The sequence below is a fragment of the Frieseomelitta varia genome, unplaced genomic scaffold, assembly GCF_011392965.1.
Source record: "Frieseomelitta varia isolate USP_RPSP 00005682 unplaced genomic scaffold, Fvar_1.2 scaffold_165, whole genome shotgun sequence".
Lineage (NCBI taxonomy): Eukaryota > Metazoa > Arthropoda > Insecta > Hymenoptera > Apidae > Frieseomelitta > Frieseomelitta varia.
Window position 1 is genome coordinate 139560 of NW_025109361.1, and position 23001 is coordinate 162560.

The 23001-nt window shown below is 45.1% G+C and overlaps 1 protein-coding gene across 1 annotated transcript; it reads left to right on the forward strand.

Annotated features, from left to right (window-relative positions):
• The first annotated feature begins 5927 nt into the window (after nt 1-5927).
• LOC122538504 lies at nt 5928-22331 on the forward strand. The gene is made up of 3 exons (XM_043672647.1): nt 5928-7036; nt 21033-21379; nt 22285-22331. The coding sequence occupies exons 1-3, from the start codon at nt 6444-6446 to the stop codon at nt 22329-22331; spliced, it is 987 nt and encodes a 328-aa protein (XP_043528582.1). The 5' UTR covers nt 5928-6443.
• The last annotated feature ends 670 nt before the right edge of the window (nt 22332-23001 follow it).

A 23001-nucleotide genomic window follows, 5' to 3' on the forward strand; every position in this document is an offset into this window, starting at 1 on the left:
GAACGGCGTCAAGTAATTAGTCGCTTACTTTCTCCCTCCCTCCCTCCCTCCCTCTCTCTCTCTCTCTCTCTCTCTCCGCGAGATTTAATGTAAGGTATTAAAGCCGGCAGGCGAACCAAGGCTTTTCTTCTCGTTGCCTTGTTCCACGACCTTCGGGGGCTCCTCGTTTACCTCCGTCGCCATTATGTCCCTCCCCTATCCATCCACAAGGATTTTAAGTTGTGTGACCAGCCGTTAATCGCTTGTTATCTAACCGCTCCTCTCCGAATTTCCTCCTCCCCCCTCCCTCTCTCTCTTCATTTTCCTCCCTCTCACCTGGGCTCGTGCTTTTCTTCTTTCTTTTTTACCTGTCAGCTGTGTGTATCCCTCGTTAAATAGGTATTATGTCACGGTTGTTCGGCTCTGATCGATCTTCTCCTGAGCGCCGCCTTGCCTCGTTTCTTGCGCCCCGTTCACCGCCATTGTGATGAACGCGCGCGGGGGTGCCACGTGTTATGAGTGTTCGATCACGCGATTAAGGCTCTCTCCCTGAGTGAAACAACCGTCGGGCCAACCAGCCGGAAGGGACGATCGGCGCAACAACGAATTCGTAATCGACGATCTCGCCTCGCCTGTATCTATTTACGATATTCATCTCTTTACGTATTCCATAAATGGAACAATAATTCTCCGATAAATTGAGAAACGAGCTTCATCAATTGCGCTGAATTCCCAGCGCAATTACCGCCCCTGTTAAAAACCAGCTTCCTCCGCGGTATATCCATCGGTCGCCGATCTCTTCGTTCGACCGATCGATACCGCCGATCGATCTTCCAGGTGCACGTTGTCCAGCGCGAACGCGAGAGCGCCGGAAAAAGAGAGAGAGAGAGAGAGAGAGAGAGAGAAAGCGAACGATACGGTCGGCGCACGGTCTAATTACTCGGCAAAGCAGATTCGCGTTCCGTGGATAAAGGGAGGGCCGGGGCCCCGGGAACGATAATACAAATCGGCCGTGGCAAAAACGGCCGGGTAGAGGCCGCTGCCGATCATTGTTGCGCGGCCACGGTAAGAGTATAAATTTCACAGCAGGTCGGCCGGGGCGACCGATCTCGGCGGCAGGCCTCCGAAACTGCGTGGCGAGGGACAGCCATTGAACGGCCATTGCGAAAAAGAATACCGATCCGTCTAACTGGTTGAAGGACGAACGCACTGGCAGAACGCGTGGAACAGACGAGGAGAGGGATAGAGGGACACGTTTGCAAGAGGATGGTCGCAATATTCCGGACCGAAACTCACGCAGTTCGCGGATGACTGAGTATACTCCGCCGGCAGTATAATGGGACCCCCCGTGGTAGCTTACCTGCATCATCGACTAATCACGCCGGATAATAGGGAACAATGGCGCCCCCGTGAAAAGTGAAGCATACCCACCACTTACCTCCCCTGTTCAACCACCCATCTCTGTCTTGCCAAGAACGTCTTCCGCCTGTAGCGGAACGGCTGGCTGTCTCGTTCCGTGTCTCTCGGCAAACGCTGGGCCCTCTCAGATCGTTCCCGCGAGTCTCTTTCTCTTTTCGCCTCGTTTGCGGAACACCTATCTCTTCCTCTCCGTCTCCGCGCGCCCAGAGGACATAATCCTCTTACGCACCGGGCACACAAAGTAAAATACGAACAACACAAGGCGGCCCGCCTCGCTCCGTCGTGTTCCGGTTTTGCCGTTGTGCCCGAAGTGTCTCTTTTTTTTTTCTTCTTTCTTTCTTTTTCTTTTTTTTTTCTTTTTTTTGGGGGGGGGGGGGGGGGAGAAAGGGTGAATGATCGATTTCGGAAATTAACGTGTTGAAATTGTCAATCTTCGGGGGCTGTTAACTTTTGACTTTTTTCGCATCACGTTGATTATTATCACTGTTATCGTATCGATTATATCGTCCTTCTATGAAGTACGTTATTGGTATCTAGATGTGTAGACGATAAAAGGATGGATCAATTTTTGACAGATACCAATTACAGCATTCGACAAAATTAGTCTACCACATTCGCTGCTGCTGACACATAATTGTGTAACATCCAGTTGGTACACTGTGTAGGTTGGAATTTTATTTTTATACGTTTCAACAAAAACATATAGAACAAAACAAAGCATGAAGCAAAGAAAATTTAAGACAATTGAAAATATCAAGGGAAGATTGCACGTATTATTAATGGCTCCAATGAACGCCGAACCGATATCAAGACGTTAGGCTTCTTGTCAGTATGAAGAAATCTATTGTCTTAATGTAGATATTTACGACTAAAGATGACGATTCACTAACTTTCTCATGCTCGATCGCGATTATTTACTCTGCGCTTACTTACTTGACCCGCAAGCCTCTTGGAACAGTTGACATCAATTTTTCCCTAAAGATAATATTTAAATATCAATTTAGTTCACCTAGATCAGGGCAATCGAACGGCTGGTACTTCAGATTGATTGACTACAATTCGCTAGTAAATACGCGTGTCAGCGTGGACAGTACCGAGTGCATCAGCAGAGTTAACAACAGCGTCATCTAATTTCAACCAAAAACTACAGCTATCAATCCATCTCAACGCTGTTGCGCCAGGCATTAATTTCGCAGCACAGTAATCGCAACGAGTCACCTCCCAATCTCAAGCGGAACGCTAATTCAACAGTTAAACGATACGAAGAAAGAAAACGAAACTTTACGATCGTGCGAATCACTTCGAAACTTGAAATATTTCTTTGCATCGACTTTTGCAAAAAAAAAGAAAAGAAAACTTACTTTTTAAGAACCACGGAACCGAATAAACCATTTAATCGACAATTTCGTTACGGCAAGCGTCGTTCTCGCGAAAGGTTAATGCGTTCAGAACGAGCGTCTCGATATACAGCTTCGTTATAGCACGGTGAAATTAGAGTCGCGTTTCTGGCTGTGCCCGTTCGTTTCTCCGGGGGGTTGGTCAACGGTTTCTCGTTACCTCGAGGCAGACGGTGGGCCTCGGCGGGGCTGGCAGAGACACGTGAACAGTGACACAGAAACGGTGGTGTCGGTACGTGCTTTGTCGTGCTTCGGCCCCCGGAGTCGTTCGCGAGACGAGAACGTACGCGTTTGACCCTTTTTACCGGGGGACCGTTTTCCTTCCGCGGCGCTCGCCCACGCCGCTGGCCGTGTAATCATTCCCTCGTAGTTTCGTGGAGGCAGGCCGCGGCTTTCACGGACGCGAACGCTCGAATCGCTTTTGTGGCCTTCCGGCTGGATCCGCGGGAGGACGACCCGGCCCATTATGCCACGCAACGCGCGCGCGTTTTGTTAACTGTAAGGGATGAAAGGGTCGTTAAAGGAGCCCTCCGGACTCGTTAGTCGCTCGTGCCTTCGGTGATTCTTCCGCGGCGAAGGGTGGAGGGGCGGGAGGGAGAGGAGGAGGGGTGCGAGATTGAGACTCTAAGCGCGGCACTTCCTCCCTCCGTCCGCCGGCCTTGAATTACGTTTACCGGTTTGTTTGTCGATGAATATTGCTCGAGAGAGATTCACTTCTCTGTGTCTGTGCATCTGTATTTATAGACGTCTCTCTCGGAGAAAAGGAAAGGCTCGAAGGGAAAGATTCGCGTCGACAAAGGCAGCGGACGAGCGGAGAAAGAACGATAAGACGGGGGACGATATCGAGGAATCGCGATAAGATCGCGCGGTCCACTCTTAATTTCCGTCGCCTGGCGCGTATTTAAACCGAGGCGAGTACATCGTGAAAGAACGAGAGAGAGAAAGAGAGAGAGAGAGAGAGAGAGAGAGAGAGAGAGAGAGAGAAGCGCACGGACAGAGACGAGGGAGGACGATGAAGGCTCCTGACTCGGAACGAGAAACTCACCTCCCGCGCGGCCGGCTACGTACTCTCGGGGTATTTGCACGCGCGAATACGCGGCTCTGATACACCGACGCGCATAATGCATGTGGTTACAGAGAGCGAGAAAGGTGGGCCGGAACGGAGTGAAGAAAAAGAGGGAGCTAACGGATGGAGGTAACTAGAGGGTGGCGGTGGAAGGGAGAGAAGCAGTAGATTAGGTGGGTACATCGCGCGACTGCGGCGAGGACGTTGGTATAGAATAGCAGATATAGGTGTACCGGGAACTAGCATCGTGTGGCAGACCGGTTAGGAGGAGAGAGAGCAAGCGAGTATAGTAGTCGACGAGGCAGGCTAAAATGGGCGGCCGAGGAGGGGGTTGGAGGAGGGTTGAGGGGGGGGGGGGCGGTGAGGGGAACGAGGGCTGCCGAGAACGCACGCCGAGGGGTGAGAAGGGTGACGAGCAAGGGAAGGACAGAGGGAAGCACGGTAGTAGAGTGAACGGGGTGTCGAGGGGGGGTAGGCTATAAAGGCTAATTGGTTAAAAGCTCACCGCTGGCTGCAGGCTTAAATCAAGATCTTGGAGTGTTATAATGGATAAGTAACACGGCGAGGCACGGCCACCAGCTAGCGGAGTTGTGTGTTATCCCCACCCCTTCGGCTCGCTGTGGCAGGGTAGGTAGGTTCGGCGAGGCAGCGCTACCACCCCCATTCCGCGATCCGCAGGATCGTCGAGGGCGAGTATCTTTCGAGTTAAGGACGACGCGGCTCACGCGATTGGCCCGCACCTACGGCTACCCCCGTGCCGGATACTCGTTGCCACGAGTCATCGATCGCGCCTCCACCCTATGAGAAATCGCGACATCCATCCCCCACGGTAAGCCATTTGCTCCGCCCCGCCCGCTGCCCCTCCAACAACGACACCCCTTCTGGCAACTTGCAGCTTAGCCGTCCTTCTGCTCCCCTCCAACGCGTTCGCCACCCTTCTATCTCGTGTTCGTGTTTCATCCCTCTCGTTCCAACCATCCCTACGGCCCGTTCGTCTGTCCTTCGCGGTAGTCGCCTATCCATCCGACGCGCAACACTACCACCCCGTGACTCTCGAAGCGTGACTCCACATTCTGTCCTTCTTCACTCGCCACCGTCTCCATCTTCTTCTTCTTCTCTCTCCATCTATCTATCCATCTATCCGTCTCTCTTTCCCTTGCTATCATCGGTGTGTGTGTCGCTGTTTCTCGCTCGCACCACTCCGTCTCTGCTTCGCTTTCCCTACGTCGGCTGCGTGCGCGAATGTTCGAGTAAGGCTCTCCCGTTCGTGTGACCTGTGGTTTCTCCGGCGTTTTCCTACCCTTAGTGCGAGCACAGTGCCCATCCGCAGTCCATCATTCGCCACACGATACTCATTCGCGACTCTCGTTTGCTCGTGCTCGTGCTCGCGCTCGCGGCCGACCGATTCCCGCGAGTGGATGCCGGTCGCCTCGTGTCCCTGCCACATTGTGAACCAAGCGTTCGCCCTCTCGTCGCGATTCACCGTGCGTCGTCGACGCTCGTGAAACAACAAACTACTTGACCATCGCGGCGTTCGTCAGTCTGGTTTTTGGCTGTGACGTCGATCCGTGGATCCGAGTGGATTTCGAAACATTGCGAGAAACAGAGAGGAACGAACCATCGATCTTCCGCGAGGGAGCGGGGAGGACAAACCGAACGAAACACCGGCGAACGAGTGATTAACGATCAGTGGAAGAGAAAGTGACTCGAGGAAGTGACTCCGTGTTGCTGTTCGCGGTTTTACACGTACGGCAACGTCTCGCGAATGGACTAGCGACGAAGAGGGGAAGAGGAGAGATCGGTTTGGGGTGAGCATGAGAGGAGAAACGGCTACGTGTCAGACTGGTAGGCGGTGGTAGAAGGAGGTGCTACCACAAGCGCACAATTACACACACGAACGCGCATATCTGTATATACACGCAGTACCGTGACACACACACACACGTATACGTACACTGTGACGTGCGAATAAATTTGAAAAGTGGTAGTAGTAGTGGTGGTGGTGGTGGTGGTGGTGGTGGTGGTGGTGGTGGTGGTAGTGGTGGTGCTGTTGGTAGATAGAGGTGGTTGAAAGGGGGACGAGAGGGGTGAAAGAGGGTGGCTCTGGAAAGGGTGGACCCTCCAAGTGTCTTGTCTCCTATCATCTTGTCGTCCAGGGTATCGCTTACGAATGTCGCGCGATCGAGCGATCCGTCTCCGATCCAACACGACCAGCGACGTCCTGCCGTCGGAGGCGTCGCGACCAACCCGCTAGCCTACACCGTGCCGCACAGTTTACCATTGCCAGCGTGTATTGCTCTCCGCTTGATATGAGACGCGAGCCGCGATTCGAACCGCTCCGCGTGTCGGATAGACCGTGCTCTGCCGTCGGACCGTCGACGGGCGACCAACAGCGTCCCATGCTCTTCTGACGGGACGAACGCGTCGCGCAACCAGCCGTGTTCAGTGGAACGGGTGACTGTCTGCCACCTGAATCGTGCGCCATTCCACGGAAAATCGAACTCGAGAAAACTGTCGCGTTCCATTCATCGGGAATCCGTGAACGTCGCTGCTGGAACGGGCACTTTGGACGCGAACCAAGCATGTCCGGTGAAACGGAGATCGAGGTGTCCGTGGTGTCCGAAGAGGATTTGGAACTGGAAGGTTCGAGGAGCAGCTCGACGCCGGCCGAGCTGCTTCTGCAGGAGAAGAACGGCAAGTCCGGCTGCGGACTGAACAATCACCATTCGTTTAGCTTCGACGTGGGCAAGCCGGCGCTCAGGCCCGCCTGTAACCCTCAGTACACGTCCTTCAGCATCTCCAGCATCCTTGGAAGGCCCGAGTCGCCTCCTATAGACTCCACGTCGACCGTGTCCGTCGAGAGGCGATCGTCGGACGTCGACCGAGGCTCGCCATTGCCAGCGGCGAACGCTCAGAACTCGCAGAGGATCGGCTCCTCCTGCGACAGCCCTGCCAGAGGATTGTCCTCGCCCACGTCCTTGAGATACTCGAGCAACCAAAGAGGCACGTCGACGGTCGGCCACGCGGTTGAAAACAGGAGCAACTCGACGAGTATGGGGATTGGATGTGCTACCAGTGCTACCAGCCCGGCATCCACGTTCTCTCCGCCCAGCGACGCCGCTGCGAACCCTTTGCTCGGTCACCAAGCGTCGGCCGACTTGGCCATGCTGTCGAGGTACGTTTTCCTCTCTATCGATCTGCCTCTTTTTCCCGCCTATGTGCGTTATTTTTTATGAAACTTCTCGTGCCATGGAAATTATCCGCGTGATTATCTCGCTAATATTTTTCTCATTTTCGGTGGTTCACTGGTTCCCGCGGTTCAGGTAGAAGCTTCGCCTTTCGTCGTGTTGTCTGTGTGACTGAGTTTTACAATCGTGAAACGATAGGTTCGTTTGTGTATTTAATGATGTATCAACGAAAGGAATTTAACAGAAGCTTCCGGTGAACGCACGTTCGTTTGATCGTAAATCTTTTTTCTCCTTTTCCTTTGCAATCGTTCGTAATTTTTCGTCGCGAGACAACCGAGAACGTTTTTGTTCGAATGATTTTTTCAAACAGCAAATAGCTTCCTAAGCCCGGTCATCGTCATCGGAATGCAAACAGTTCTGAAACGTGCGACGATCGATTATTTACCCGCCGGTTTTACCCGCTGCTTCTCTCTCGTCTAAACAAGAATAATTTAACGCGTTGACCGAAACGATTGGCGAACGCGCGGCAATAGTATCGCGCCGATAATTCACCGCATATAGTTTATAACTGGTACAACTAGATTTTCGTGTTAATGCGTCAACACTACTAAATGCTGCTATCAATGTTTACTAATAAGGAATTAGCGCGCGCCATCAATTTTATATCTGGGTCGCAATGTCGACCGGTTGCGCAATAACTAACTATTTCATCGTCGATCGCGCGCCGCCACATACGATTAACGTCGATCGGCAACAATCGACACGCGACTATCTCAACTTCTCTCTTTCTCTCTCTTTCGTAGTACCGATCACTATGAAAATCTCTCTTTCACCAGTATTTTGTCGATGATGTGTCGATATTGTCCTTTTTTTCTCTCCCTTGCTTTCCCCAAACTTTGTCGAAGGAAACGTCAACAATCGATCAAACGCCAGACGAACTCGCGAGAAACATCTCGATCAGCTGGATTCTTTTCTCTCTTCGAGGCTATTATTCTTATTTGCGGTATCGTGAATTAAAACACGATCGTTCGAGTAATTTCGAGCAAAAAAGTGTCGGAACAATCCCTGATATTTTCTTTATTTTTCTATACTTTATCCAATTAAGAATTAATGAAAAATGGAATATCGAAGATTCCGAAAGAAATTCGAAAAATTGGAATAACTTTTTTTTTTCTCTCGCCACCAATCGAAACGTAATTATTCAAATTTCTCTCAAGAAGAAATTGTTGGTGGAACAATCCTTGACATTGTCCATCTCTTACTTCCCCAATCTTCATCCAGGAAAAAGGTCAGCAACTGATCATACGTGAAATATCAAAGAAATTCTCAAAGGTTTTGATTCTAAAGTTGAGTCTTTTTCCGAGACTTATTCAGCAAAAGACCATTGTATCTATTGATGATGCTACAAACCGAAATATAATTTTCCCCAAGAAGGTGTCGGAACTATCCCTGATAGTGTTCACTGATCTCCCTTATGTTTCTAATCTTCATTGAAAAAAAAAAAAAAAATACATATATATCAAAACACGCAGAGAAGCGAGGAAAAACTTGGATCTCGATCAATTAAAGTTCGATTCTTCAAAAAATAACGTGAAATGTTCAACTGGCGAACAAATGTTCAAATATCCGAGCGAACGTTATTTCACCGTCGCGTAAACACATCAAACGATGATGATCCATGATTCAGAATTAGAAGACGACACTGAACGATCCACTGAATGAAATCAAACGAAATTTTTGCGGTTGCGCGAATGCTCTTTTCCAGCGAGTACGCACGAATGGCGTGTGATACGAGTAGGCTTTGGACAGAGGGATCGGGGGTGGTTTGGGGAGTGATAAAGTAGCGGAGAGAGAGAGAGAGAGAGAGAGAGAAACGCGTGGCTGCAGCTTCGGATTATATTATGTGGGAATGGACCGAGGGGGTCCGTAATGGGCCTATTAGGCTGTCTCATTTAATAACAACCGTAGCAACAACCACCCTCTTACATTACTTACGTTACTTAGTGCCGTCCGGCTCTATATCGGATATATCTCGGCGAGGAACTCGAGCCAGGCCAAGCTGCGCCACAAGGGGCTGCCAGAGACGAGGGAGAGTTCGAGATGATTTTATCAGATTTACACCCCCTTCCGATTGACGGCTCCCCGCTATATAACCAGCTGCTTGCTTGCTTGCTCGCTCGCTTGCTTACTCGCTCTTCTACCGGTTCGATGCCTCCAATTGCTTGTTTTCCACCCGTTTACCATTTGATTAAGTTCCACTCGAAGCAACGGTGCATCGAGACCCGCCACTTTTTCATCGGGGGAAAAAGATTATTTCGGGGCACGAGCCTGTCACCACAAGGGGGAAGGCTGTATTCCAATGACGCTCTAATTTTCAGATTGCGTAAAATTATTCGCCAACTCTAGCTGACCCACTGCTGCGTTGATTAATTGTTGGAATTAGATTTTTTTTTTTTTTTTAGAGCTCAGAGAATTTAGTAGCTTCGCAGACACGCGAAGATTTTACTTCTCAGGAAATAGCTGCCAGTCTGCAGAATTTTGACGAACGATCTCTAAATTTTGTAAAATGAAATATTTTTCGATGCGTTCGATGGAGTGCAAAAATAGTTCCACGATTGAATAAAAGAACGACTGAATTTTAAAAGTGTCGAGTTTTTTTTTTTTTTTTGATTGAAATTTTTGTACATAGAACCAAAAAATACGTTAGGTACTATTCACCAATCGGAAGAAAGTATTCAAAGTTTCGGATTTGTAAGATGTAAAAATCTATAAAACGTAAATCAATAAAACATGATCAATTTGATTCTCGTTCATTTCACGTTTTTCTAACTGTGACAAACTTGGCATAAACATCCTCGAAGTATTTCGTCGCACTTTGTTTAAAAAAAAATCTAGCATTTCGAGAAGTAAAAATTCTATATTATTATCGTTGTGCAATCTTTAATTTTAACGCAACAACAGCTATAAAAACACACACACACACACACAGAGGGAATTATTTTAACGTGTTTTGGAAAAAAGAGAAGGCATTTTAACGCTTTTAACAAAAGAGAATATTGTATTCATACAGGAAAAAATTCTACGCTTCACACAAGGGTTCTATAACTTGAAACAAACATTCACCGTCGGCAGCTCGACGGATCGTATCGCATGTAGATTTCGAAACAAAACTCTGCTCGATAGCACGCAAAAAGATGATTCACCATTCAACTGGAGAATTAAAGTATTAAAGTATAAGAATTACGTATATTCACATGTTAAAAAAATTCTGTAAGAAAATATAAAACTGAATCATTATAATGTTCGCGTGTTTTTTCTTCAATCGGTGTAACCTCAATTGACAAAAAGGGTAGATTTCATAAAGGAAAAAGAAAGAAAAGAAAGGAAAAAGAAATAATCAAGTAAATGTTATTATTTTTAATGGCTTTACGATCTTCGAAATTCCTCTTTGACACGAGATATCGGTTATTTTGAAACTCCTTGGAAATTATAGATCTAGAAGCTACCTAAGATCAAAAGCCCGGTAGACAAATATTAAGCACGATTCACGTAGACCCTGTAACGCGGAGGATCGAATATCAGCATAGGCGCGGAAAGTAGGAAAGAATCAATTAGGCAACGGGTGAATAATACATCAGCGGATGAGACAGAGCGGCGCATAGTCGAAGTTAAGGAGCCTAAGGCTCCCGGGAGGAACGGCCACCTATCCTGTCCCGTTTCGGCCACCCCCGAGCAAGCGTCTTCCGCGAGGAGGAAGCGAGAGCAACGCACACAAGCGCGCACACTTCTCGGTTTGATTTATTATTAAATCGCTGCCTACGGCATCCGAGTCTTGGCCTCACCAAGGTCGGCTAAGTAGACGAAAAGCTTGCACCGTGAAATCTTCCCCGACCGTCTCGACGCTTAACGTGCAATCCCCTCCCCCCTTCTCTCACTCTCTCTCTCTCTCTCTCACTCACTCACTCTCTCTTTCCCTCTGAACTGATACGGTAATAGCATTTTCAGGGAGGAAGAGATTTCAGCAGAAAGGATTCCCGTGTAGAATATTACTTGAATTAGACGCTTCGCGAATTTATCTCGCGTCCAACCTTCATTCTCGCGCCACTCTTCTGCATGCACACGCGCGTTAACCGAGTTGTTTTGTTCGTTTCGAGGGGTGAAACGAACAATCTTACGTGCCCAAAGATGATTTTCTAGTTATATATATATATATATATATATTTTTATGGAAACGGTGACAAGAAGATTTGTAATCAGAATGAGGCTTAGCTTCGTTGATTTCGTGTCGTTGTAAAATGGCGAAGATTCGTAGCAAGGCTGAGGGTCGGTCTGTTAATTACGCGTTTGAGAATGATTTTGTATTAACATTTCTTTGCTGTGAAATGAATTGGTGAAGATAATTCGTAACAAGACTGAGGGTTGGTTTGTTAATTAACACCTCTTCAATGGAAACTGGATCATTATTTTCGAGCGACGAATGTTTTTTTTTTTTCTTTCTCATTATTCGTAATAATAAAACGAAGGAAAGATCTTGTAACCTAGTGAGATTCGTTAAATATTATAATGAGTGCTGCATTTTTAATTATTTTATATAGCTTTTCCCATGTATAAATACGTAGATAGACATTCATTAAATTTACTTGAATGTAAAATCGTCATCACATTTAATATTGAACCGAATATTAATATAACTCGACCTTTGTGATTCAAGAGTTGAAAATGATTTTACAAAATTTTTTAAATCATCTCTCTCTCTCTCTTATGTTACGTTATTTATCTCTTATGTTAAAATAAATATTTTCAGAGAGAGAGAAAGAGAGACATGACAAGATCCTTATCGCTTAAGGTGCAATTAGACAGTTTCTTATTGCGCTACGAGGAAGCAAGAATCCCTCACAAAAGAGTAGCAGGATGCTCGAAAATAATTCAAGTTTATCGAGTTGTCAGGTAGCGAGGAGCTATCAGGTTTAAAGAGAAACGGGTGGAGAGGAAGGGGTGGCAGATACGAGGAAACAAAGCCGTATTAAAATTGATAATATCCCAGCGGTGAGAGGCAGAAGCTCGCGTGTGCCAGCGTCTGTAAATTAATCAGAAGGCCGCGACGCGTAACAGAAACGCGTCTCCCGTTTATCTTCAACATTTTCCGCGCGGTCCAATCTAATTACCGCGTGTTTATCCCGGAAAGCGGAGCGCAACAAATGTAACGGTATTCCGTTTAAAAGGAGCAAAAACGAGAGAAGAAAAAAATCATAAAAAAAGGAGAGACAGAGAGAGAGAGAGAGAGAGAGAAGAAACAGAAAACAATAGAGAGAGAGAGAGAGAGAGACGAAGAGAGATGAGAAGAGAAAAAGGAAGAAAAATCTCGCACGAACACGGCATTGAAAACTGGCTACAGATACAGGAAGCGTCGTAAAGATATATATCTATATCTATATCTATCTATCTATATATATATATATATATATTTTTTTTTTTTTCTTTCCCTCTTGCCTTGCTCGTCTTCTCTTTCAGCAGTGGTGCAAAAGTCGCGCGGGCCCCTTTGCAAGGGGGCAACAATATTCAGTAACGTAACCGCAGGCACATGACGTCTATGCGCAAAAGATCTGGCCGGGATAATCCGCGACAGAGTCGGCCTCGTTAATTACAGCGCCGATGAATGATTCGTTAATTAGCGTGGGATCGCGCTCCAAGTTTCAAAGGAAGGTACGATAAAGCCCATTGTGTATGATCGCCCGTTCGAGGGCGAAATGGATGTTCAACGTCGGAAACAAATGTGGAATGAACGGTAGCTGGGAATAGACCACGAATAATAATCGCGTCGAAACACAGTTTCTTTCCTTCTCTCTTTCCATCTCTCTTTCTTTATCTCTCTCTCTCTCTCTCTCTCTCTCTCTTTTTTTTTTATCTCTTCTACTTTCTCCCGTTCTGCGCTCTTTTTTTCTCTCGTTCTCTCTTTTTCTCCCTCCCCGATTCCTCTCTGTACGTACATACGTGTGTCATTCCGATTCGTTCCTCCTCTCTTCTCCTTCGGGCTCTCGTCCCTTTTATTCTCCCGTTGACGCTGATGACGCCTTCATTCTCTCGCCCGAAATCGAAAACCCCTCACCGAAACCACGTACCCGAAAAACTACGTACTTTGGAATATTTCGCCAGTCGGGCCTCTCGTCGACACGATCGCGAAAACATTTTTGGTTTTCGAGAATTATTCTTTGTTGAATGTCAGCGAGGGTCACGAAATTACATTTGCGATACGTACGTATAAAGTCAGAGAGATTCTTCGGCTCAAAGTAAGAGACGAAATTCGAGATCAAGAAAGTCTCGTTTGGTACTTCGTTCTTGTGGAAATCTCACCACATTTGGAAACCTATCAAATATGGTACACATATTAAATGTAATTAATTTTCAGTCAGGTGTAAACAGACAATTGATGAGAAGTTATTCTACGAAATTAAATCTTTCTTTATTTTGAAAAAGACAGACCTGCTGCCTGTTTATTTATTTCTATGTAACTTCTATGCTGAGAATTAGACAAACTCGTGGAGCTTTCAATGCAATTTCATTATCCTTGATTCGACTTATTTTAAACTGTGAAATCTACCAAACATCAATTGTGCCACAAATTTATAATAGATCCGCGGTGTATGTAATAATTAATCTTGCGTATATTAATATTGTATATGTCATGTCTCATATATATAATACTTTATTTACGTTATACCTCGCATGTATAATACTTTATAATATAACGTTTATAAATTAACGTTGTATTTAAATAATATATAAACGCGTACGAGTGTGTATATGTAGCGTAACATTGTTATAAATACGAGAAATGTTAATCACGTAAAATGAATTTTCGAGTGTCGAAAAACGAGCCGGAATCGCAGAGAGCGATAGCTGTCCGTTCCACTCCGTGTTTTCGTGAAAATTGATTTCGAAAGCACGGGTATGGAACCACTCTGCTATAAAATGCTATTTAAACGATCAGTCTACTGTTATTTATTCCGTTTGTACGCTACAAGCAACACCGGTTGTTTAGAATCAAACAGTTTTTACCTACCGATCTGTCGTTTCTTCGCTCTGTCATCGTTACACGAAATTTCGCGATACAAAAACTCGCAATTATGAAATCCTCGCGGAATGACGAGAAATTTGCAAAAATAAAGCTCACAAAAGTATTCGAGCACTTGTAGTGAAACATTTTTGAAATCTCATCGATCGTCACGATTATGTTGATAGAATTTAAAATTTATTAAATACTTTTACTTAAATACTGACAACATTTACTGGCATTTCTTATTACCTACTACGTAATAATTCTTTTGTTAAAATTTTGATAACAGAACAATGAAATAACTTTGCAATAAATATCTTGCAATATACATTTCCAAACCGATTTCAAACTTTATAATGCTAACACAACTGTCGTGTTTCATTAAAACGCTGATAAAATTTTATTACAACTCTGAATATTATATATGTTGTCGTGTACTTAATACGGTATTTAATAATATTTAGTTGCATAATACATTAATTATAACGATAATTCTTTTACTGTTGTAGCTTGATATTTTATTACAACATCGTACAACACGAAGGATAAAAATTTTCTATAGAGAGCGTTGTAAAAATAATACTTTGGCGAGTCGGTGTACGAGGCGTCCCGTTCAAGAGTTAAACCATAGCACACCGGAAGCGGGCAACTTTTTAATGGGAGAAGAAATCTTGGCGGTGTCTGGCGTAATTAATTCCCCCCTGGCGAAGGGTTTAATTCGCGAATGTATCCTGGTCTGGGTTTCTAAAGCCTGCAAGCGTCGCGCTAAAGCAATTAAGTTGTTTCCTTGAAATCCAGTGAAATGAAGTTGTCTCCTGTGTAAGCACAAACATAAATCCTCCACTTGGCCTGTAACAGGCAGCGAGCGGAACGAAGCCAAGTAGCGGATTTAGCCGAGTACTTTGAAAGCCAATAACTCATTGTTGGGTCATCGTAATGACACTTTATAAGTCGGTACGTAACCATGAACGCCGTTAGACTTAGAATCGATAAAAACAGAACTCGCTGTCCCCGTCAATACCGAAGTTCACGCAATTTTGAAAACTGTCGACGTTGTGAAAACGATAGAGAGAGATTGCATTTGAGACAAAAGAGGTTTTTCAAATTAAAAAGAGCGACTCGGGTAATATTGTTTTGACGAAAATAGAATTCGTTTAGGGAAGATACAGTTTTCTAAAAAGATGTGAAAATTATCAAAGCAACGAAGATGAGTCGTACCTGTGTGAAAAAATTCAAATGAAAGGTAAAAGATAAAATGTAGGATATAATTTTCCAAAAGTATCAAAAATTTAAAAAGAAACGTCGTCAAGTTCAAAATTAAGTTCTCTTTAAATTTCTTTTTAAGAGATGAAAGTTCCCGCAGTTTCGTCCGGACGGAAACAAAATTCGCTCGTCAGTATTGTCGAGGCAAAATTCTGAAAATGTTGAAAAATCGTAATTCCGAGGAAAATGCAAATTGCAGAGGACTCGAGGAGGGAAGAGAAAAAAATACATGCAACTTTATTTCGAACGTCCCAGTGTTTGAGTCCAATTCGCCACCCTTCTCGACAGCCCACCGCTCTCGTTTAACCACCAGCGGCAGCGACGAATTAGCACAAAGCCTGGAGACGGAAAAAAAAAAGAGAAGAGAGGCGTCAACGATCGGTTTCCAAGCAGAGAGCCCTTAATTACCAGCGAGGCTGTGAAACCCTTGCGCCGCGGAAATCGGCGAAGTCTCGAGGCGTTGGAAAGCTGTGCGGGAACGATTGGCCGCCATCGTGCTTAATCGACTTCTCTTTCTTCGGTCTACGCACCGAAAACTACCTCCCCTGGTGTAACGGTACACGACAAAAACGTATCGTGTTACGAGCGATCGTTAACCACGGCATAAAGAGTTTATATTCGAGAATGCCACTTATTCGGCGCACGCTCGCGCGCGCGCGCGCGCGCTCACGAGCAAGAGCGAGTACACATGTGTACGAACGGTCGACTGAAAAAAGGCGGAATAATAATCAATACAGAAAAAGGGATAATGCATATCCATTGAACTCTACGAGCGTGCAGAGAAGGGTGAAGTTTAACGGACAAATTGGCGGAGGATCTGCACGCCGAATGAATCAAAGCTTGACCATCGTGAATCGATACGGAGAATATCGCCTGTGACTATATTCATCGTCGCGTTTCACCAAAGCCTGTCTGTATCCGATTATAGCCGGGCGGGCTCGTAATCAACGAGTTTCCTCCTGTGGACACTCGATAATAGCCAATAAGAACGCCAATGGGAGAGATCAAGATCTGAAGAGGAGGAGAGAGTAGAGAGGTGAAAAGAAGAAAGAAAGGGAGAAAGAAAGGGACGTGCCGCGTTGGAGTTGCGCTTGTGATAGAGTAGAATCGAAGGAAGTCGAGAGGGACCCTCGTGGAATTGATCGAGCGAAGGAAGAAGCCGGTGCAAGAGGAGTCGCGCCCACGTAGAAAGGAGAGAAGAAAGCCTCCGCTCACGGCCATTCATTCCGTTGGCTACCTAAGAAGACGTAAGCCGCGCAAGAATTAGGCAGAAAAAGGTGGAGCACGCTCCTCGAACGGACCGGAGAGTGTTTGGTGTTTATACCTGGCCTCCTTGGAAAACCGGCCTCCCTCCAACAGAGATGCTTACAAACAGGCGGTTGTCAGATTTCTTTTATCTTTCCCGGGGCATCTGTATGGCCGATGCCCCCGGCGCGGCAGCTACTACTTCTTTTGCGTTTTTCTCCTCTTTCTTATCCTGAAGACCAGCCGCGCCGGCCAACCACCCTACCCGCTATCGATGCGAGAAAACTGGAATTGCGTGCCTTCTTCTCGCAGCGGTGACTTTTCTTCCAGCTTCCTTGAGAGAAACTTTGCGCGGTAATTATTCACGAGGAATGTTCGTCGGAGGATGATCAAGATCTTTTCTTGCAGAATCTTGCCTCTTGTTTCCTAAAAGTAATTCTCTTTCTCTCTGTTGCAGTTTTTATAGAATCTTTCGACTACATAGATACTGCTATTTATAGCCATTTTAATGTCCTGCACAGTAACAGGAGGAAAGAGGCAGCGTTTTATTTTACAGTAAGAGAAACTATCTCATCAAGTTAGAAAGTTACAGCTGTGTGAATAGAAGTTTTCATTCAAAAAGAAACGCGCAGGAGATAAAGTGCACAAAAAAAAATTGACTAGAAGAGGAACCGCAATAGTTCGATCGATCATCTTCAGTTTCTTTCGAAAAAAAAGTCAATTTCGACGACATTCGAAACGGACACGCGGAGAACGGAGAGTATCCCCGGAACGGTTCTCGACAACTCCGAACGATTAAGGAATCCCACCGCAAGCAACGTGTCGGCTCGACAAGCCTCCACCGTCCGAAGAATCGGCTGGCGATCGTCGACGAGCGTGAACCAAACCGTAGGAGAAGTGCATCGAGTCCCGGCGATCAGAGATCGTAGCTCGTGTCCGAACTGGCGAGGGAACGAACGAGGCAGGAACAACGGGGGGAGCTGGTATGGCTTCCGAATCGGTGGGCTTCTTGCCTTACCGGCTCCCGACGATGTGTTCGAACCTACATTTCTGATGACCAACTAAATCGCCGGCCGCAAATCGCCGCTAGAGCGTTAAGTTCTCTTCTCTCTGTCTCTTTCTCTCTCTCTCTCTCTCTCTCTCTCTCTCTCTCTCTCTCTCTCATCTCTATTTGTGTATTTGTATGTTTGTGTGCATGTGTATCTCTCTCTCTCTCTCTCTCTCTCTCTCTCTGTCATAAACACTGCCTCTGTCTCTCTTTCGATGCGAGTGCAACGTCAAGCGTTCACAGCTGCACTTAACGCTGATCAGGAATAACGATCGCGAGGCTGTTACACGAGACCCGGCAAAATGGCCGGTATAATTGAGAGCTCTCTGGCTCGGTAGCAGGGAGCAGCCGCCCAGGGGTAGCTGGATGTTGGCGGCTCTGTTTGCCGCAACGTCTAGTTAGGCACTTCCACTCAGACACTATCGAAGAGTATTGCTGTTGTTGTTACGGAACGGATATACACACGCCGGTGTTGGGAAGTTTGAAGTAACCGAGGCTCTCGATTAATGGTCTTCTTTTCACCTTGGTAAATTTCGTTTCTCTGCGATTTGTTAAGCTTGACGATGATTGATTTGACGTTACATACTGACGGTGCGTTGACAGACGTTTACAGGCAGGCAAGTAAGACAGTGGTTCAGAACGGACATTTGTAGACGGATATTTTTCTATATTTTGGATACACGCGCGGCTTGTTAAGATGGCAATACTACATTTCTACGGACTCCTGCGATATTCAATTACTCAGCACAGCTAACAAGATTTTTGCACTTGTTTGAAGTGTTGTTATTCAACCATCTAAATTCTGTCTTTACTTGTTTCCACGATTGTGATATTCAACGATACTACAGGTAGAAATGGATGATTCAGATGATCGGATCGCATTCGCTTCAACAATTTTAATCCTTCCGCGCTTGTAACAAAAACACCATATTATCGCTTAAAAACTAATTTAGAAAGGAAAAAGTAAAACTAACGAGTACAGTGCTTCGCTGCAAAACATTCCAGAGAATACTCGATAATTTTATTCAAATACGACTGCAAGTGACCGGAAATTTCTTCGTTGAAAATAACCGAGCATGTCGAGCGGAATGTAGGTTACGAAGAATTCAAGGTTCCGACGTTCCAAGTGAAAGTTCGGACGAGGTAATCTATAGAATAGAATTCTAATTGTAGTTCAGACCTTGCATGCGTCAGCGGCTCGAATTGCGGGCTCACGAACTCGGATCTCAAGGAGCAATTCAGTTGCGTGTACGGTGAAAAGCGAAAGCTGTAGAGCGGCCGCTGGCTCTAGCCGTGAATATCCTCGCCGGGACCAGCACTTAGGAGGGAACGTAACCTCGAGAGTTCCATTTACAAATATCCGGATTTGGGGATTTGCCTCTCGGTTAAGACAGGTATCACCATGCCGGGCTCCATTTATCTTAATCTACAATTAAGAGCTACGTTTAAAAAGACAGGAGAGCTCACAAATTTACCAAGAAACTTATACTGATACATTCTCTCTCTCTCTCTCTCTCTCTCTCTCTCTCTCTCTCTCTCTCTCTCTCTCTCTGCAGGAACTTTCGTTGAAAACCCAATTATCACTATTCCAAACATTCCAATTTTATTTCACGTTACTCCGGAGAAGTCACGTTCGCTCGACCACTCGATCACTATCCTTATCTTTAATTAACCGCGATCTGCCTCGTCGATCATCGATTCGACCCGCGAGAAGTCCATTATACCCGATCCTCCCATTCACGCCGTCAGCATCCGATTCGGTGTATCGCAGGTACCGAACGAAAAGAATCTTCGACGCAGGTATACCGATTCATCGGAATCTGGTAAGCGGATTTTCGCTGTTAATAACGAAGGCTGAACGAGCACCGAAGCGAGGCTGGTGTCATTGTTGCGACTGGCTCGCGTCACCCTTAATAGGCATAACTCTCGAAGGATTCCTTTTCGAGGGCTGAACGAAGGATCGGAGGAAACCGAGTGGATGTTAATGGCTTCCGGAGGATCGGCTTTTTTTCGTCGCTGGTTCTTCTCGACGAAGCGGGCCGCGGACCGAGTAAATACGTTTGGAAACGTTTGCCGGTTTTTCGGACGCGAAAACACAGAGAGAGAGAGAGAGAGAAAGAGAGCCAGGGTGAATCGTGGCCGACGCCTCGGACACGGCCACGTTCCAACTATGTAAAGCCTCGCAACGCTTACATTCAGCCACGCTTCAAACCCGCTGGAAAACGCGGCCGCTGTGTTTTAATCCCGCTGTTTTTCTTCCCCTCTTTTTTTTTCTTCCTTTTTTTTTAAGCGCTGTTTTATTTAGAGCGCGGCTTTAAACGGCTCGCAAACCGGCGCAAACATTTCGCTAACGGTTTCACTTTTACGCCGCCGCGCGCCCCGAAATGATCTCGGCTCTCTCTCTCTCTCTCTCTCGGGTGAAACGCCACCGATCCTACGCGGATGCTTCCGGGTTAATCGAACCTCGCGCAGACCGCCCTTTAATCCCAAATCCCTCAACTTTTTTCTCCCCGTTCTGCTGGATAAATGTCTTCAGAAATGTTTTGCGGATAAAGGATACGAGATTCGAGGGTTTTTTTCGTGCGGGCTTTGGCAGGATGAATTAATGGCTGGAACTTTGGAAATCGCTTCGCAGAGTGGTGCTAGAAAATGGACCTTTAAATGGTCTCTTTATTGTTGCATTTGATATCTCGTTCGAGTGGCGTCACATCGGTACGGTGATGTTAATCGTGATATTTTGATGTTTGTCGATTATGAATGACAACATGATGGAAACTTTTCTTTGCGTGTATCAAATCTTCTTTTGAGAAGGATCAGATCAATCTCAGAAATCAGAATCTTTGTAGAAGCCACGAGAAACGTCGTGTGAAATTTAAAGAACCAATAAATAAATAAGAAAAAAATGGAGTAAAGATTAGAAAATAATATATATAACATACTTAAACGAATTCAGGAATGAAACTAGGAGCAAGAATTATTTCTAATTCTAAAACGATGTAACGATTATTTTTAATTCTAAAACCATCATATCACGAAAATTGAACGTTCATATACGTACGTATATATCACCTTGCTATTTCCTTGCAACGCAAACTCGTAGAATTAAATTATCTGTACCTCCATTTGAGGAGTGATCCTCAACATAGACCTGTATGTCAGATAACGAAATTGAGACATTTACAAAAAAATGAGATTAATCAGTTACACTACCAAGAAACACATAAACTATCAACACGTCCTCCAAGAAATTAAAATACCGTGAAGTAACAAATAAAACACATACAAATGTTTGTGACAAATTCTCAAAGCACTCTCCATTTAAATTCCAGCCACACCGATCTCAAAACAACGTCATCGAATCTTGCATTTTCAGATTGGGCCTGATGTCGTCGTTGATAGCGGGCCGATATCCGGTCGGGATCGGCGTCGGCGGTGTGTTCTTTCCGTCGACGTTGCAGCACCTTCACCAGCAACAGCAACATCAGCATCACTCGCGGCTGGCGGCCGCGTCGTCGGCGTTGAGCAACGCGGTTCAAGTCACCGGCCAATCGGACATCGTCGATGCCGACGGCATCCGCGGTGTGCTACCCGGTGGCGCCGGTTGGCCGTTTCCATGGAGGCCGACGCACGGCCTGCAGACGCTTGAACATCCGTCGCCGAGCGACGTCGTCGGTACCCTGAGCCGTGTTAGTCCCGCTTCCGCCACCTTTCCCCAAAGGGGTGAGTTGTCAACAGTTACATTATCAGAAATGGTCAAACATCTGGGACTATTAGGGATTGGGGAAAGATTAGTCTTTATTTTAAAGTAACTGCTGGTCGTTGTATCTTTCCACAAAGGAGTGAGTTGCCAATGTCGGAGTTGTACTACTAGCCAAAAATTTGGAGTTATTGCAGATACACATGTTCTTAAGAATTCGAAAAGATTAATTTGAAGTAACTGTTACCTGAAATTTTTTTACAAAAGGGTTGAGTTGCCAAGACCAAACACTAATTATAGTACTAATAAAAGAATTGAAATTGTTGCATAAGAATTTAGAACCACCAATTCTTAGTTTGCTTGAGAATTATCACTTTAATTTAATATTTATTAAAACTGAAGAGATTTCTACTAGGTAAAGTGTAGGAATCCAACAATTTTTTAAATACAATGGAGTTTCAAGTTCTCAATTCTTTAATAAGTTCTTGCTCTCAATATAAAGCTGCCATATTATTTTAGTTTTTTTTAAGAAAGAAGAGTTTCCTGTAAGGTGTATTCTATTAGTCTTCAAAGATTATTCTACTCTACTTTCCTGTTATACTCCTCATCAAAGAAGATGTCAAGAATCGCTGCATTTCTCGATTATTGTTTTAAATCTTAAATACTAATTTAAAAATCAAAATTTAACTCTTATTATGGAATATACAAAATTCTTTATATTCCAAGTTTTTAATAAGTCTCCAATGATACTTCAAGTCTCTCTCTCTCTCTCTCTCTCTCTCTCTCTCTCTCTCTCTCTTTCTCTCTTTTTACCGCTGATACTTGTGAACCGGATTGTATCTTAATAATTGATCAACCATCCTCTTCGATTATAACGGCGGATTACCTGAATATTTTATGAATTTTGAATAAATGAACGATATTTTAGGATATCTTGCAGAGGAACGAGTATTTTGGAATCTCTTGGAGCATTAAGAAGTAAGTTAGGTAATTTTTAATTTAGAAGCTAGAGGATGGTTCTTGAAGTTTATCAAACAACTTAAGATATCTTCCTTAGTATCTTCGGATCATGAATGATAGACATAATTTATAAGAACTTAAATTAACTTCGACGAACTATTTCAATTTATGTTTTTACCCTCCGTTCCTGAATTTAAATCAGCGTAACAAAATCACAGGCACGGTCTTTCATATCGTCGAAGCATTCATAAATAAATGGCACAGTAAATGGTTCGATTAGGAGCAATTTGACCTGAAAGCTACTCGCATTGGATAACCATTCTGCATATATTCTACGTGTATGATTATGCGTGGAATCGTGTCGAGTTGTTGGATCATAAATTTAGGCTACTCATGCGTAATAGAGGCTTGTAAACATTCTCGCGGGGAGCAACTCGTTGAGTGAAAATCGTGCGCTTGTTCCAACAGTTCGGTTCGATTTTCCATCTATAAATAGACCGCGTTCAATGAACGTGGACATCGACGATACATCTATCGTTGCACATCAATCCCAAAATCACGGAGAGAGAACATGATCGATTGATTGACATAATTTCTTCCAAACGCTCTATTTGTAATTCGACAAAACCCAATTATCATCATCGTTAGAGGAGACAATCCCTTTTTTTTCGCTTGTGATCGAAAT

Coding starts and splice junctions, on each gene's coding strand:
- LOC122538504 (XM_043672647.1), top strand. CDS start 6,444: ATGTCCGGTGAAACGGAGATCGAGGTGTCCGTGGTGTCCGAAGAGGAT. Junction 7,037..21,032: donor GACTTGGCCATGCTGTCGAG/GTACGTTTTCCT, acceptor TTGCATTTTCAG/ATTGGGCCTGATGTCGTCGT. Junction 21,380..22,284: donor CGCCACCTTTCCCCAAAGGG/GTGAGTTGTCAA, acceptor ACGATATTTTAG/GATATCTTGCAGAGGAACGA.